The sequence below is a fragment of the Fringilla coelebs genome (genome assembly GCF_963513975.1).
Source record: "Fringilla coelebs genome assembly, chromosome: Z".
Lineage (NCBI taxonomy): Eukaryota > Metazoa > Chordata > Aves > Passeriformes > Fringillidae > Fringilla > Fringilla coelebs.
This window is the reverse complement of record NC_140031.1, coordinates 28,165,608-28,181,766: the sequence shown is the minus strand read 5'-3', so window position 1 is coordinate 28,181,766 and position 16,159 is coordinate 28,165,608. Positions and strand designations below refer to the sequence as shown.

General features: G+C 39.4%; 1 protein-coding gene across 4 annotated transcripts in view; it reads right to left on the bottom strand.

The window, feature by feature from the left end:
- The window catches only part of JAK2 (Janus kinase 2), an 89,598-nt gene that overhangs the window by 5,642 nt on the left and 67,797 nt on the right, over nt 1–16,159 (bottom strand). For all 4 annotated transcript variants that reach the window (XM_084225955.1, XM_084225958.1, XM_084225956.1 and 1 more), the window contains 9 exons: nt 15,823–15,961; nt 14,375–14,526; nt 13,210–13,360; nt 12,815–12,951; nt 11,431–11,620; nt 10,794–10,918; nt 5,312–5,484; nt 4,262–4,379; nt 749–862 (listed from right to left, as the gene is read on the bottom strand). In XM_084225955.1, the coding sequence (XP_084082081.1) occupies nt 749–862; nt 4,262–4,379; nt 5,312–5,484; nt 10,794–10,918; nt 11,431–11,620; nt 12,815–12,951; nt 13,210–13,360; nt 14,375–14,526; nt 15,823–15,961 (1,299 nt within the window). The remainder of the gene's footprint in view (nt 1–748; nt 863–4,261; nt 4,380–5,311; nt 5,485–10,793; nt 10,919–11,430; nt 11,621–12,814; nt 12,952–13,209; nt 13,361–14,374; nt 14,527–15,822; nt 15,962–16,159) is intronic.

Genomic DNA, 16,159 nt, shown 5'->3' with positions numbered 1-16,159 from the left:
TTTTTAAAAGCATCTGGTGTATAAGTAGAACCAAAAGAATACTGAATTAATTTATGTGCTCTGAGGACAGCTTAACAGCTGTACTTTAGTATCTACAAAGAACATGAATACAAATCTGAAGACCCTGAACATAGAAAATCTGATTCATATACTTAACTGTGCCTACAGTCTGCAATTTGAAAATGCTTGACAGTGAGTAATATACATTATAAACTTGAGCCTTGCACACTTGAGAAGGGAACAGAAACAGAAAGGCAATAATCAAGATAAGAAGCTCTTTAAATCCTGGAGTTAAATGTGAAAAACCTTAGGTGGATATTAAGATTTTTTTGCTGAATATTACAGATTTCAGAAAAATCCAAAGTTCACAGCTTTGAATGAGAATCTCTACATGGGACTTACACAGAACAAATTCTATATACTACTCTTGTTGCCTTAATACATGTATCTTTCTGAAAAAGAGGTGTCAGTGCCCAAGTACAGCACTAGGTTATAGCAGTCCCACTTCATATATTCAGCAAGACTACAGTCTGGGTTCCTGAGCAGTACAAGCTAAAGTACTGAGCAAGAATCAGAAAAAAAAAAGACAATACTCATCATGAAACTGATAAAATAACAGCACAGCCATTCCACTTGAATAAACACTTTAGTGGTCCAAGCAGAACAAAATAAAAGTTTTGCATTTACAGGTATTCACCCTAACTGAGCACCCTTCACACTACAGTAATATTTTAACACAGTACATCACCTCATCAGGGCATCCATCTGGTCTCGGCAGTCGTCCATTATTCTTCAAAAGCTCTATCAAATGAAATACAATCATCTGCCCTTGTTTGTCATTGCCAATCATGCGCATGAATTCCTGAAACAAAGGGCCAATTGTAATATAAACAATATTGTAATATAAACAAAAGGCCAATTTTTTTTCTTTAGAGGAAAAAAAGATGCTGCAACATTCTTACCAAGAAAAATTATTCATAAGAATAATAAGAATTAATTGAATAGGACATAATAGTGATGAAATCATAAGTTACATGTCCAGAGAATATATCAATAATTACAGATTTTTTTGTGTGTAAAATTGAATAATGATATGGAATAGAATAAAATTGAATGATACATACACAATTTAAAGCACTACGTGAAAAATCTTTAAAAACGTTGATCATCATCTGATGAGTTGGCTACCCTGGATTCAGAGAGGGCTGAGGTTTTAAATTACTTCTATGCCTGAGTCCTCAAAGGCAAGTGCTCCAGGCACACTACCCAAGTTGAGAAAGACAGATGGAGGGACTGAGAGAATGAAGATCCTAAGACCACTGTAGGAGAGGGTCACGCTCACGACCATCCTGATTGTGCAGAAGTCTGTGGGACCTGATGAAATTTATTGAAGAGTGCTGAGGGAGTTGGCAGATGATGTTAAGGTGAAGTTTGTGATGACTGGAAAAAGGGAAAGATAACCCTGATTTTTGAAAAAGGAAAAGTGAAAGACATAATGAGCAACAAGCTAGTCAGTCTCACCTCTGCCAGGCAAGATCATGGAGCCAATTCTCCTGCACATCATACTAAGGCATGTGGAAAACAAAGAAGTGACTGGAAGCAGACAACATGGCTTTACTAAGGGCACAAATATTTTCCTGAGAAATCGAGTAACATTCTATGACGGAGCTACCTGGACTTGTGCAAAGTTTGGCACTGTCCCACATGACATCCTTGTCTCAATGGGGGAGTCAGGGCTCTGAGGGATGGGTGACTCAGTGGATAAGGAGCTGGCTGGAAGGCTGTGCCCAGAGCTGTGGTCAGGGCTCCCTGTCCACGGGGAGAGCAGGGCTGGGCGCTGTCCCTGAGGGTCGGCAGCAGGGCCCAACCCGCTCAGCATCTCTGCGGGCAGCGGGACCGAGCGCGGGCTCGGCGCCTTCTGCCGCAGCCTGCGCGGAGCACCGGCACCCGCGGGGAAGGGATGCCATCCCGAGGGACCCACGGGCCGGAGAGGGGCCCAGCAAACCTCACGGTGTGCAGCAAGGAGAGGCAAAAGGTTCTGCAGGTGGGACATGGCACCCTGGACACACCTGCAGGCTGGGAGGGGACGCGACTGAAAGCAGCCCCGTGGAGAAGGACTCGGGGGTGATGGCTGGTGCAAAACTCAACAGGACTCGGCAGCGGGCACTCACAGCCCAGAAAAGCCAAACGTGACCTGGGCTGCATCCAAAGCAGCGTGGCCAGCAGGGCCAGGGAGGGGATTCTGCCCCTCTGCTCTGGTGAGACCCCACCTGCAGGGCTGCATCAGCTCTGGATTACCAGCACAGGAGGATCATGGACCTGTTGAAGCAAGTCCAGAGAAGGACATGAGGTTGATAAGAGGACTGGAGCATTTCCTTATGAGGACAGACTGAGGAAGTTGTGTCTGTTCTGCCTGGAGAAGAGAGAGTTGTGTGGAGACCTCACAGCAACTTCCAGCATCTGAAGGGGGCCTACAGCAAAGGTGGAGAGGGGGAGAGGGACTCTTAATCAGGAACTGCAGTGATAGGACAAGGAGTAATGGGTACAAACTGAAAGGGGAGAAACAAAGATCACTAGGAAGAAATTCTTTTACTCTGAGGGTGGTGAGACAGTGGAAGAGGCTGCCCAGAGAAGCTGTGGCTGCCCCATCCCTGGGGGTGTTCAAAGCTGGGCTGAGGGCTCTGCGTAACCTCATCTAGTGGGAAGTGTCCCTGCCCATGGCAAGGAGGATTGGGACTAGATGATCTTTAACATCCATTCCAACATGTAACAGTCTACTCTTCTGTGATTAATTAGTTCTAAAAGGATTAAACTCACAGCTGATTCTAAAGAGCTCTCTGGAACACAAAAACAACTAATGCTTTGAAAAATGCCAACTAGAAAACAGATATTATCATGCTGATGTATAAAAAACAGTTAGCAGAACTAATCTGTAACAACACAGCAGAAAAATTAGTATAAATAAAGCTAGAAAAAATGGCTTACATAAACCTTGCTGTCCAAAAATCCAAAATAACCCAAAAAGCAGATTAAAACCTCACTGAGACTGCCAGACATCAAAAGTAAATGAGGATGTAGTATTAACTGAAGTGAATTTCTAAGCACAACATAAAGGACATTTTTTTCCTCCAATGCTTCAAAATTTCTTTAATGATCCTTGACATGAAAGTATGAAACACCCACTGGGTGAATGTGCAAATGGCCATGTTTTGAAAACAACATATAACCATAAAGACTACGAGAGTTGAACAGACCACTTTGGTTAAATTCACCAAATTACATTTTCTTCATGCATACCAATAGGATAACCAACCTGATGAAGTGGTGAATGCACATGTAGAATTGATTCATTGAAAGAATAGTCCACTTGTGCTCGTAACTTACTCTATTACTTTTCAATTCACAATCCTTCTGAAGAACTCCAGGTGTCTTTATTTATGTTCTTATGCTGAAAGAGCTGTTCTGAGTTCTCTCTTGAAACCTCTGATAGCTCATTGTATGGAATTACTGAGAGGCCCACTGAGGCCTGTGCAGAGGTGTACTCCAAGGGCATTTTTGCCTATCATCACTATTCAGCTCTCAAAACCAGATTTGCCAGGAATGACAGTCTGGCCAAGGGTGAGGCCAGCTCCAGTAAATACAGAAGCCTGAACTCTCCTGTCTTAAGCCCATGGTTACTGCCAGGTGAAAATAAGATCATGTATCTTATTTTCAATTGGAGGATAATAGTATCTTTCTTTACTCACTGCAAATTTGTCTTTAGACACCTGTCAACAGTCTGCAAAAAGCTACTCCTTTTTCTCCTTTAACTTTGCTAACTCACTAACTCGGGTTCTGCCAACATAATATACTTTAAGTTCCTTGTGTAGGTTGACTTAATTTCTGTGAATGTGTTTGGCTCGGCCTTAAATTTGGAACAACATTAAAAATAAAGGTCATGCAATAGACTGGTTGCAGCTGGGATAACTCTCCACAAAGGATCAGAAAGAACAACCTATAACAAAAAGAGGTTTTAAAATCTTTTTCAAACAGAAGTTACAGAATGGATAAGATATGCATGGACTCTGAAGTAATTTTCAGATCTTCCTTCTTTCTTATGACTTGATACCAGTACCTTTTAGTTACTGTTTCAGACTGGATGCTGTTACAAACACCAAGTGTCTCTAGAAAAGGATCAGCAAACATCAACCTATTGAGGGACATGACAATTTTGAAAATTTAAACAAACAAATTCTCAGAGATTTATTAACTATATACTTACAGCTGGTGGGCTTTTGCTTTTGTCAATATAGGTGAAGAGTTCATACAAGACCACACCAAAACTCCACACATCTGAGGCTACAGAAAATTTGCTTTCTGTCAGAGATTCTGGAGCATACCTGCAACACACAGTAGAAGGAAAATTGCTCTCTGCAACATGTGCCATTTTGATTTTGAAAACATTTATTTTAGTAAGACAGATTTCTTTTTCATGACTAAGTGTTCTTTATTTATTGATATTAGCATGTTCTCATTTCCTTTTGGTACCTTCAATTACTAACTACTCCTTTAATAATAAAGGAGTTAATTGGTTATTTAACCAATTGTTAATTGGTTTTGAAAACCTAATCCACCTTAAACAAGCACAGTTGGTGATAACTATAACCAAGTTTGATTTTCTTTCCAACAAGGTTGTAGATATATTTCTTATTTGTAGTGCAAGTAAACAAGAATTTGATGTGATAAGACCTGCAAAGAAAATTATAGCCTTCCATCACTTTCAGAGAGCTGTGTTGCAGGCACTTTTGAAACTAAACTGTACTTCTCCAACAACATCTATTAGGATGCCATTTTGTATAATTTATTCTTTAGGTAAACAGTGCCTGAGTCAGAATTAAAATACAGACTAAAATTGCCTGTATGGAATGGCATTTTCTCTTGGGGTGTATCCAACTGATTTGAGCTGGATGACCAGTGATGACGAATGACCAGTGTTTAAGGAACTAGAATGCCTAAAAACTTGAAAGCCTCCAGGAAAATGGGCCATTTTAGACTTCCTTTACCTCTGAGTATGTTTTCTGTTGGATGCTATTGCCTTTAAATAAGTATTTTTTCAGATTTTTGTTTAGGGTATTTTCCTGGGTTTTGTAAAAATATGTTGAAAAGTCCTAGATGCTACTCTGTGAAGTGAAATATCATGCAAGTGACTTCCACAATGCTGGAAAACTGATGTGGAGCTTGCAAGTAAGAATTCTACACAGGCAAAATTAATTGGATGAAATGGCAAAAACTGAAAACATGCCATGATTTCACATACCAAAAGAAGACTTACCAAAATATAGGACTTTCACCAGGTTCTTTCACTTTGTAGTATTCTTTGTCTTGTGGCAAAACTTTAGTCAATCCAAAATCTCCAATTTTGACTCTGTTCTCATTCTCCACCAAGATATTTCTTGTTGCTAAATCCCGGTGAACATATCTTTTTGTTCCCAGATACTCCATGCCCTAGGTGTAGAGGTTACAAACATAACAGGAAAAGAGTTATTTTTACCACTACATAGCTGCACTTTCCCTAAGAAGCTGAGTTAACCTCAAACTAAAACCAAAACCAGGTTTGTCTTCTCTGAAGAGTTAATTTTTCCAATCTCAGGGACTTCCCTTTAGCAAGAGGGAGACAGACTAAGCACCTGTCAGAGCCAAGTTTTTTTTTGATTATGTAGCTGGATAAATGCTACCACTCCTTTCTGTGCCCAAATGCAGTTGGCTGGTGTTATGCAGAAGGAAAAAATTTGGGCTAAACTACACAATCCAGAGCATATGAGAAGATTGTCCAACATATCCAATTCATTTACGCTTTTTGCTTCATTTTCTTCATCTGCTTTCCTGAATGCATCCATGAAACTTTGTGTGATGATTCCTTGAATTTGACTATTTTTATTCACTGCATTCCCAACAGTGTGCTTTGTATCTCTTTTTTATGGACAATTATTCACCAATTCAGTTCTGCTTATTGTTGTATTCCCACAGACTGCTGCAACAAAGCATCGGTCTGAAGGCATGCGGTCTTTTGCTGCTGATGATCCTTTCTTACCAATGCACTTAATTACATTCACTAACAATGAAATTTGGAAAAAGCCAGCGTGTGTAGTGGCATTACTAAAACAAGAAGGACTTGCTTAGACAGCAATAAATGAAGGACTGAAAGTGATACTGCACAATGTCAAGAGATTCCTTTCATGTATGATTTGGGTATCACCAAGCAAGCTGTCATTTTCATAGTTTTATGAGAAAGCATATCGCCCTTTCAACACAACAGAAAAGTTAAATTACACGAATAGCATTGGTGATCTCAAAAGTTTTGCAAAGCAACATTATTACTAGTCGTGCCAAAAGGCTCATTTATTTCCCTCTCTATTTTTTTTTCTTAATGTGAGAAACTCCAGTGTGGCCAAGAAGTACAGTCTTTCTCTCAGATTCTAGTACCTCCCAGTACCATTGGGTGGCATTGCTGTTCTCTCACAGCTTGTTCCAAAACTGTTCAAAAATGCCCTATTCCTCATTGCCAGCTTATTCACTGCCATAAATACCAAACTTAACTTCAAAGTGAGGGTTCTGTCTTTCTTGTACAACTAGCCTATGAAAATGGTACAGCTTTCTCTTACTACAATGTACTATTCTGAAAACAGCCCTAAAATTTGATGGTAATAACTTTTCTGTAAGCCTGGAAAACACATAAAACAGATCTTTAATTGAAGTCATGCAAATTCTAAGTGGATATCACAATGCTGTGGCACTAGTCTAACAACAGAGTTTAAATGTGATTTAAAATGTTTCTGTCTTTAAATCTGGGTTCACCAGCAAGGACGCCTGAAACATGTCAAACATTAAGAGAAGGAAACCCCTTTACCAGTATAGTAGCAAGGAACCTAAACACAGTAAACAACCAAACACATTCATCTTAACCCCCAGGTAATGGGTGTGCCTTCATTTCTCTCATACGCTTCAGAGGAGGACAGCAAGGCAGAGGTAGAAAGATTTTGATTTTTGATCAAAATCCCCCAAGATTACAGACTGACAGAAATGCACAGCAGAAAGATGAGATGTGAGATGCTGAAAGAGCAAACATTGCAAGAAAAGCAAAACCAACTGAAAAGTGTAACATGATCAGCTAAACGAAGAAAAAGCATTCAGGTTCCGTTTTCACAGCATCAGGTACTCACTACTTATGTTGTTTTGGAGTAACAAAATGCCACAGATTAGAGAAATCTGAAAGCAACTGATTCAACCTCTACTTTGCACATTGTACAGCAAAACCACTCCAGAGCAAGGCACATACACTGCAACTCTTAGATTTCACTTTTCTTAGAAGTGAAGACATTTCTTTAAGAGCAAGCTCTATGCAGATTTCCCACATTTTCATACTGTTTGTCCTCATGGCTTGTCATTATCAAAGCTGGATGTTTTCCTGCTTTAGTATCTGCAGAATGCGTATTTTATATCCTTTTCTCTTGGGCTGGTGCTTGGTACTTAGGAAGAAATCATCTCATCTGCTATTTTGATTTCTCACCGTCTTGAAGACCTGTAGTACTTTCAAAGGTGTTTCGTGTATGTGTATGTACACACGCACACACTAAGGTCCTTTTTTCTTTGTAGTTTCTGAATACAGTTCCTTTCCCAAAGACTTCTACCATATTTGCACAGCCATCAAAGGTCAAAATCCATCTTCCAGTCCTCCCAATGGATACCTCAGACCAGGATCTGGAGACATGTTGCCACTGTTATTTCACCAGGCTTTGAATGAAAGCCTGAGGACTTCTACATGCTTTTAGCTTCTTATGAGAGTGCACAAGGCCAGCACCTCAGGTCAGGTCACAGGCTGAGATGGACACAGAATAAAACAGCTAAGTATCTGTAGCCTTTGTGTGCTCAAAAATCCATGTTGCATCTTATTTCTATGAAAGATTTGGTCACTGTCCTCATAGCTGGCGCTGAGTTTTAAGACTTTTCCAGATCTCTGCTTGAACAAAGATTGTTTATAGTGACTTGCCAGCATAACAAAGTAATTCTGTTGCAGAAGTAAGTATGAGATAATTTCTTAGGCCTGTTACTGGAGAACAACTTCTTGTTTTGGAGACACAGATCAGAGGGCTCTTCAGCCCTCTGAAGTAGGTGGTCACCTGTTCAATCCTTTCTCTCTGTGAAGACACTTGCCATAGACTTGCTAACTTTTTTTGTTTTCCCACACTCTGCACTGCTTGCCCATGAACAAGCTTCTCCTGGAGACTACCCACATTGCTTCAGTGAAGCACATGAATAGGTGAGATAAGCTGTTAAGGGTGCAGCATTCCTCGTACATGCAAGAGGTTCAGCAGCTAAAAGGCTAGTCCAATATCAAGCGGGGAACCAGCAAGCTCTTTTCACCAAGAGAAAGTCTGAATGTCACAAGAAGGTCTTGGCTCTGGCACAGATTTTCCCCTGATTGTTAGATCCTTTCTGTAGATATTGCAGAAACTAAGTCTTAGGATCTTAAGGTGGCAGGGCAAAATTACCAGACGTAAGAATATTTGGGGACAGCATACCCTAATAAACACATCCATCTTAGTGTGAAGTTGACAGAAGAGCTTGCCAAACTATTCTCCATCATCTGCCATCAGTCCTGTCTCACTGGGGATGTCCCAGATGACTGAAAGCTGTCCAGTGTGACACCCATCCACAAAAAGGGCCAGAAGAAGGATCTGGGAAACTACAGGGCAGTCGGTCTGAGCTCAGTGATTGTCATGGTTGTGGGACACAGCCATGAGTGCCCTCACACGGCCCCTACAGGATGGCCAGGGGCTCAGACCAGCCAGCACGGATTTAGGAGGGGCAGGTCCTGCCTGGCCAACCTGATCTCCTTTATGACCAGGTGACCTGCCTGGTGGGTGTGTGCAAGGCTGTGGATGCTGTCTACCTGGAGCTCAGCAGAGCCTTTGACACTGTCTCCCACAGCACTGTCCTGGAAAAGCTGGCAGCCAAGGAGCACTCTGTGCTGGGTGGTGGTGAACAGTGCCACATCCAGTAGGTGGCTGGTCACCAGTGGTGTCCTCGGGGATTTGTGTTGGGCCCAGTCCTGTTTAACAACTACACTGGTGACAACCTGGGTGAGGGGATCAAATATACCTTCAGTAAATTCAGGGACAACACCAGGTAGGGTGGGAGTGTTGATCTGCTGGAGTATAGGCGGACTCTGCAGGAGGACCTAGACAAGCTGGATTGATGAGCTGAATCCAGTGGTATGAGGTTCAAAAAGACCAAGTGCCAGGTCTCGCACTTTGGCCACAACAACCTCAGGCAGAGCTCCAGGTTGGGGACAGAGTGGCTGGACAGTGGTCAGGCAGAAAGGAACCTGGGGATACTGACTGACAGCAGCTGAACATGAGCCAGCAGTGCCCAGGTGGGCAAGAAGGCCAATGGCATCCTGGTCTGTACCAGCAACAGTGTGGCCAGCAGGAGCAGGGCAGGGACTGTCCCCTGTACTCAGCACTGATGAGGCCACACCTCAAATCCTGTGTTCAGTTCTGGGCACTCAATTTAGGAAGGACATTGAGGTGCTGGAGCATGTCCAGAGAAGGGCAATGGAGCTGGTGAAGGGTCTGGAGCAACTGAGGGAGCTGGGGTTGTTTAGGCTGGAGAAAAGGAGGCTCAGTGGGGACTTTATCCCTCTCAACAGCTCCCTAAAAGGATGCTGTAGCCAGATGAGGGTAAGGCTCTTTTCCCAGGCAAGCAGCAATAAGGTCAGAGGACACAGCACCAGGGAAGGTTTAGGTTGGACATTAAGAAGAAATTGTTTACAGAAAGGGTGATTAGGAATTGGAATGGGCCATTCAGGAATGTGGGGGAGTCACTGTCCATGAAGGTGTTTAAGCAAAGATGGATGTGGCACTCAGTGCCATGGCCTGGTTGACAAGATGGTGTTCATTCATAGGTTAGACTCAATGATCTCAAATGTCTTTTCCAGCCTAGCTGATTCTGTGATTATGTACTCCTATGTCACCTACTGTTTCCATGTCTTTGATGTAGGTATTGGTAAAAGAAATTTTGAAATATTTCTGGTACATGCCTTGAGGGGGTGTGGCTATATTTATTTTTTTTCTCTCTTCCCCTCAGTTCCATTTATTTTTCTTTTCTCAAATTTCTAAATATGCAATGAAATCTCAGGTGTCTCTAATATCTAAAACATAATTACAGAATAAAACTAGGGAAGGCATAAGCCCTCTTTATAAGGAAAATGAGACATCAGAAGAAAGATCAGATGTTTGTACCATTTTTCAGGATTTTATGAATTAGATTTGATACCAAATAATTTATTACAGGTTTGGGTACTTCTAAGCCTCTAGTTCTGCCTACAGAAGCCATGTGTCTTGCTCTTATAGTTTAGTAAACTGTTTAAACATACACATGTTGTTATGGTGTTTTTATAGCTGAATGTCAAATTCCTGAAAATTCCATCAAAGAATGTCAAGGACAAATTGCCTCAGCAAGTATATTAACTCCTACAATACTTTATGTCAGGTCACCTTAGGGAGAGAGTATATTCTGCCTCAGTCAACAGATAGACCAGTCTCAGCATCCTGTATTAAGATATCCAGAAATTTTTCTAGGTCTTGTCTACATTAATATATTGCTACTTTTTCTTAGGGTTATGTGGTGCTAGCAGCTCAACAGCATTATAGAAGATACACCAAAATAACCAGTTATTGTTAGTTTGAGACAAATGGGATGAAAAGAGGAGAAAAAACTTCATTGAAATATGTATATAATTTGAAATGTCCTACCTTGCATATCTGAGATGCATACAGCAAAAGCTTCTTGTGGTCCAGCCTCTCCTTGTGTTTTTGCAGATAATCTCGTAAGCTTCCATATGGTAAGTATTCCATAATTAATCTTAGATTCCTCCGTCCTTTTACAGCAATAACAAAAAATACAAATGTAATTTTTTCTGTAATTTTCCAAAGACTAGTTTTTTAATAGAAGTATTTTAATTCCTCAACCAATAGCCATAATGTAAAATGGACTTAATACAAAAATATTAATTTATGACCTATACATCACTATGCAGTTTTTCATATACTAATTAACTGCATTTCCTCAGAAAATGCTGCTTATTGAAACTCAACAACAATGTGGATATGCTTGAAAAATTAATATATCACTAATCAACATACCTCATCAATACTTCAGCTACTATTGCTAGGTCAAAGTAGAAGTCTGTATGTCTGTGTTGTCAAGATGAAAACTCAGAATGGTAAGTGACATCAACTTGCTACCAATGTTATCATTTTTCAAAAAACTTCTTTTGTTTTTTAATCTCTCAGTCCTGGTAAATTTACAACAAGCGAGTGACTGTCATAAACACTTACCTCTCTGAGTTTCTCAGTGTGCATATTTAGGTGTATTCAATATAGCACATACCTGCACTGTAGCATACTCCTTTGTATTTAACGATGTTATCATGCTGCAGTGATTTAAGTATTTCAATTTCTCTTTCAAAATCCCTCAGGTGCTCTTCTGTGCTATGTTGCAGCTTTTTCACAGCAACCACCTCCCCGGTATTATCCTGCAGCGGGTCATACCGGCACATCTCAACACTGCCAAAATTTCCCTAGGTCACAAATGGAAACACTTGAGAATTAAAAACAAGCCCACATCATTCTCTCTTTGTGTTTCCTAGTGTACGTGTTTGCTCATGTACAGTGCAGTTTTTGTTCAGTGCTCACAGTACTAAACAAAAAGGTTATGTGATTAATTAAGTGAAAGGCCACAAAACTTCCCCAAGAGAAGAAGTGCATGACTAAAGGTAACAGCTGTAAAAAAAAGTATATTCCATGAAAGGAAGCAAACAGAACAAGAAATAAGAACAAGGAAAGAGGGTGATGTCCATCTATTTTCTCTCTAATTTCGCAAATTTCCACTTTCACTGGCATAATACTTTCCCTGCACTTGCATAAATCCCTTTGTCTTGGTTCTTAATTCTGCTTTGTTTCTTTTTGGCTCCTCTCCTATTTATTTCAAAGTTCTGGTTTTATCTCTTTCTTCATTTATATTGTCTTTAGTCTTCCTTTATGCAGCCATCACCTATCACTCTGCTGCCCCCCTATGCTATGCTATCACAGTGAACAACCATCTGCAAACAGAAGTATCACTTTGAGGCTGCTTCTGTACTTGAAACCAAAAGAGTACTGGTAAAAACCAAATAAAACAGCAAAGAACCATTCTAGAAAAATAGTACTTAGTGAAGATCTGCCAGCTGTACTTGGTCATCTGTCTAGGTCTGCTTTCACACTGCCAGGCTGCAATAACTTGCAAAACTAGTAACCAAATGCTGATTTCTAAAACCAAGAAGTCCAAGGCCTACATGTATTTTGAAGACTATTATCTTCCTTTTGAATTTAGAGGCTGTATATTCAGATTTCTCAGAATATGCATGCACAAAAACACCAATCCCACTGGTTCTGCACAAGGGTGCACCAGAGTGTTGTTAACTGAATATCAAGTGAATGTGTGTGTGTATCTATCAATCTGTCTACAGTTCATGTCAGGCAGCTCTGCATTACTTAAAAGTACTTAGCCTTTTGGTGTGACTGGATTCATTGTTGAGGTTAGCTAATTTTCTACTAAGAATACTGTGAAAGTGAAAAAAGAGCTAGAAGGAACTGCACATGTTGCTCAGATATAACTGAAATTATTAACTTCTAAAACAGAAATTTCACTGTAAATTATGTATATGGGGTCATCAAAGGATAACTGAAAACCATAGTTATTTCCTAAACTATTACAGAATTTTGAAACATCTCACCTTGCCAAGTTGCTGTAAAAACTTAAGATGTCTTTCTTCAAATTGTGTTGGGTCCCGATCTTCAAAAGCGCCAGAAAATCCAAGTGCTCCAATTCTCATATTTGGCAACATATCACTTTCTGTCAATAGCTCATAATCTGAGAGGAAGAAGGGAAGAAAGGGAACAGAAGGCACAGAGTAGTGAACAAGAAAAGGAAGAACCTTATTACAGCCATAGCAGGTTGTACTTTTGTTAGGCATACTTCAAGCTCAGTAGAATATTGACAGCCACCTTTATTATTACCATGTAGTAATTTGCAGTCAAATACAATGATGTATTGCAAAAAACATACTAAAAAGAAAGTGAACCAATAGGAAACAGGAGTCTTTTTGACGCTGCTGTATCACAAACTCACCTGGAGTGAACAAACTGTTCAAATCACGAATAATTGCTCTAAAAGAAGGCCTGAAATCTGGCTCATAATCCATGCAGTTGTTTATGAGGTTTGCAAGTTCTGTCCAGTTGGGGGCAGGAAGCTGGTGCCTGTCTTCATAAAACTGTAATTTCTGGAATTAAATAGGTAAGTCATTTTACATGAAGAGCTGCAGAAGCCTTAACATTCTCCCAAGAGTAGCCAAAAATTACAGCTCTAAACCTAGACTTGTTACCTCACCAGATGTCCATCTCTCCAATGTTCATCTAAGACAAGGCTGGTATAATTTAGAGTGATCAGCTCAGAAATTTCCAGCCAATTACTGGCAGAAGATAAGAGGATAGAGGAAAATGAGAAAAATAGTGTTTCCTTAATTAGCAATTTCATAAATCCTCAGCTGGACAGGTCCAGCAGAAAATTCTACTGACCTGTGAACTGGCTGAACTGACAGTTGTGAAAAGCTTTGTGAGTATTATGAAAGAATGTAGGGCAACTTCTGAAATACTTAGATTTCTATAAGCTAGGTCTAGGTAAACCTTGGAGATTATTTTAAGAGCTGATTAAAACACCTGAGAAATCAAATTGGGCTTTATGGGAAGATTACGGTACCTTTACAAAAGTAATACTACCAGTACTTCTGTGGCATAGTGAAGTATTCCTTTTGCTTCCAACTAAAGAAGCAAATACAAATGAATTAAGATTTTTATGGAATATGTTTCTCGTCCATCTCCTGCCTCTACATGAGATAAAAGTTTACATTACTGGTTTAGCTGAAATAGTAGAACTGTTGCAACACAAAGTACTTCTGTATTCAAGACATTCAATTACAAGAATGCTAATTAAAATCTGTGCCCACTGTTAGGAATACTTTTTTGTTTAAAGTGATACACTGCCGCAACAAAGCAACAAAAATATGAACTAGATAATACTGACAATTCTGTACTTTGTCTCCCTAAAAATCAAAATAAACAACATAAAAACAAACTTCAAATCATCTCTTCTGGTTATTACCTACAAGCAAATATGTCTTTTTCCTACAGTGGTCATAGGCCACACCACTTTACATGCTGATGTGGTTACAACAGCAGATGTTCTAAATTAGTAGTGTTCAAAGAACTGCTAGGACTGCTGACCCAGTAATACTTACTCTTGAAGAATCTAATGCACTCAGGGGTTTGTCTCCTCCACTGCAGATTTCCCACAAAGTGGTACCAAAACTCCATTTGTCTGTAGCTAGGCTTAGTTGTTTGGGATTCTCAATACATTCAGGAGGAACCCAGGGTATTCTCTCAAGAAGAACTGTGTGATCACACAAAGGAAACTTGTTAAAATGAATAACAACACCAGGAAATTCCCTAACATATTTGATTTGGTAAAAATTACTTCAATATAGACAGGTATTTCATTACAAAGTACTAAGAATATTTTTCCAAGTATTTGTTCCCACAAAGAAAATCAAATTATGGAATATGGACAAAAATTAAAATAATATTTGTGACTCAAAGAGAAGGTCCATTTGTTTTACTGTAAAATAAGCCTAAATCTATAAAATTGCCTTAATATAATTTCCATGTTACATTTGTTCTGTGATTTCTCTATTTCCTCCACTCTTATCAAGACTCGACAGCTATCACAAAGAACTAGGACATCAAAGAATAAAAAATACTTTGCTAGTAGTTGGTGTATTATGGCACAGCAAAAGGCACCATGAAAAGGAATTTTATACTATGTGATTTTTAAGCTATTGCTACTGACTCCAGTAACAAGTTAAAACATGGGATTGTACTGATTTGGATTAAGACCTCCTTAAAATGAGATCTCATAAGAATAATGTAAACTTCATATTAAAACAGGGAGAATTTAAATAGTTTACTGGCAAATAATGACACTGCATTATGTATAGGCTGTTAGATACATTACTTCTTTAGACATTGATAAAAAGTACCAAATAAGAAGTCTTTTTATTAAAAAGAAATACCACAGAAGGAACAGTAAGGTTACTTCTATTCCATTAGCATAACAACCTTGCACACATTTTCCATTTAGTTAATTTTGCTGTTTATGAAGCATTGGAACAGTCTTAAGAGTGGATGATAACCCAGTATTTTTAACATCATCAAGTGGCTCTATGTATTCACCAAGAAATGCACTGAAGATGCTTTTTAACTGCCAGTCAGCATTTTCAAAAGTGCATTTGCTTTCAGTTCTGAAAGTTCTTGATCAATTACAAGACACTAAGTTCAGCAGCTATCTGCAAACATAATCGACTATATTATATATTTACAATACATACAACAATAGTACTACCAATGAAAGAGTTCTACCAGTGAAAAAGTACTACCAATGAAATGAGAACAACAGAGAAAAAAGCTCACAAAATGGAGAACTGTGGCTTTATTTCCTGTAGCTATTTGCTGATTTAAAAAGTACACTCAAAACTGCTTGGCTAGGACTGTAGCGATAATTATAAAATGACACACAGATCAAGGAACTTACTATAACAGAATTAGATTAGATGGTGGTCAAAAAACCCCACCCCCAAACTTATTTTTCAAGTCAGAAGCACTGAACAAGAAAGTTGATGCAAAGACTTACTATCTCTTGGCAAAACTGTAATACTGATGCCAGGATCACTTAGCTTTATAAATGGGAGATTCCCAGACTTCCTGTCTTCCTCTCTGATAAGCAAGATATTTTTTGCACAGACATTCCCATGAACAAGGCCTTTATCCTCCTATAAACAGAAATGCATCTTTTACAAACTGACCAAAAGTCTTACTGTTGAAGAGATATTTAAAAACAAATACTGTACAGCATGAGAGAAACATCAGCAAAAAAATAATGATTATAGATTAAGTTGGTCAAACTTCAGGTACTCCACCATTTTCTGTCAAAAGAGTTTTCAGCCAATTTTTGTTATTTACCTAAAGTC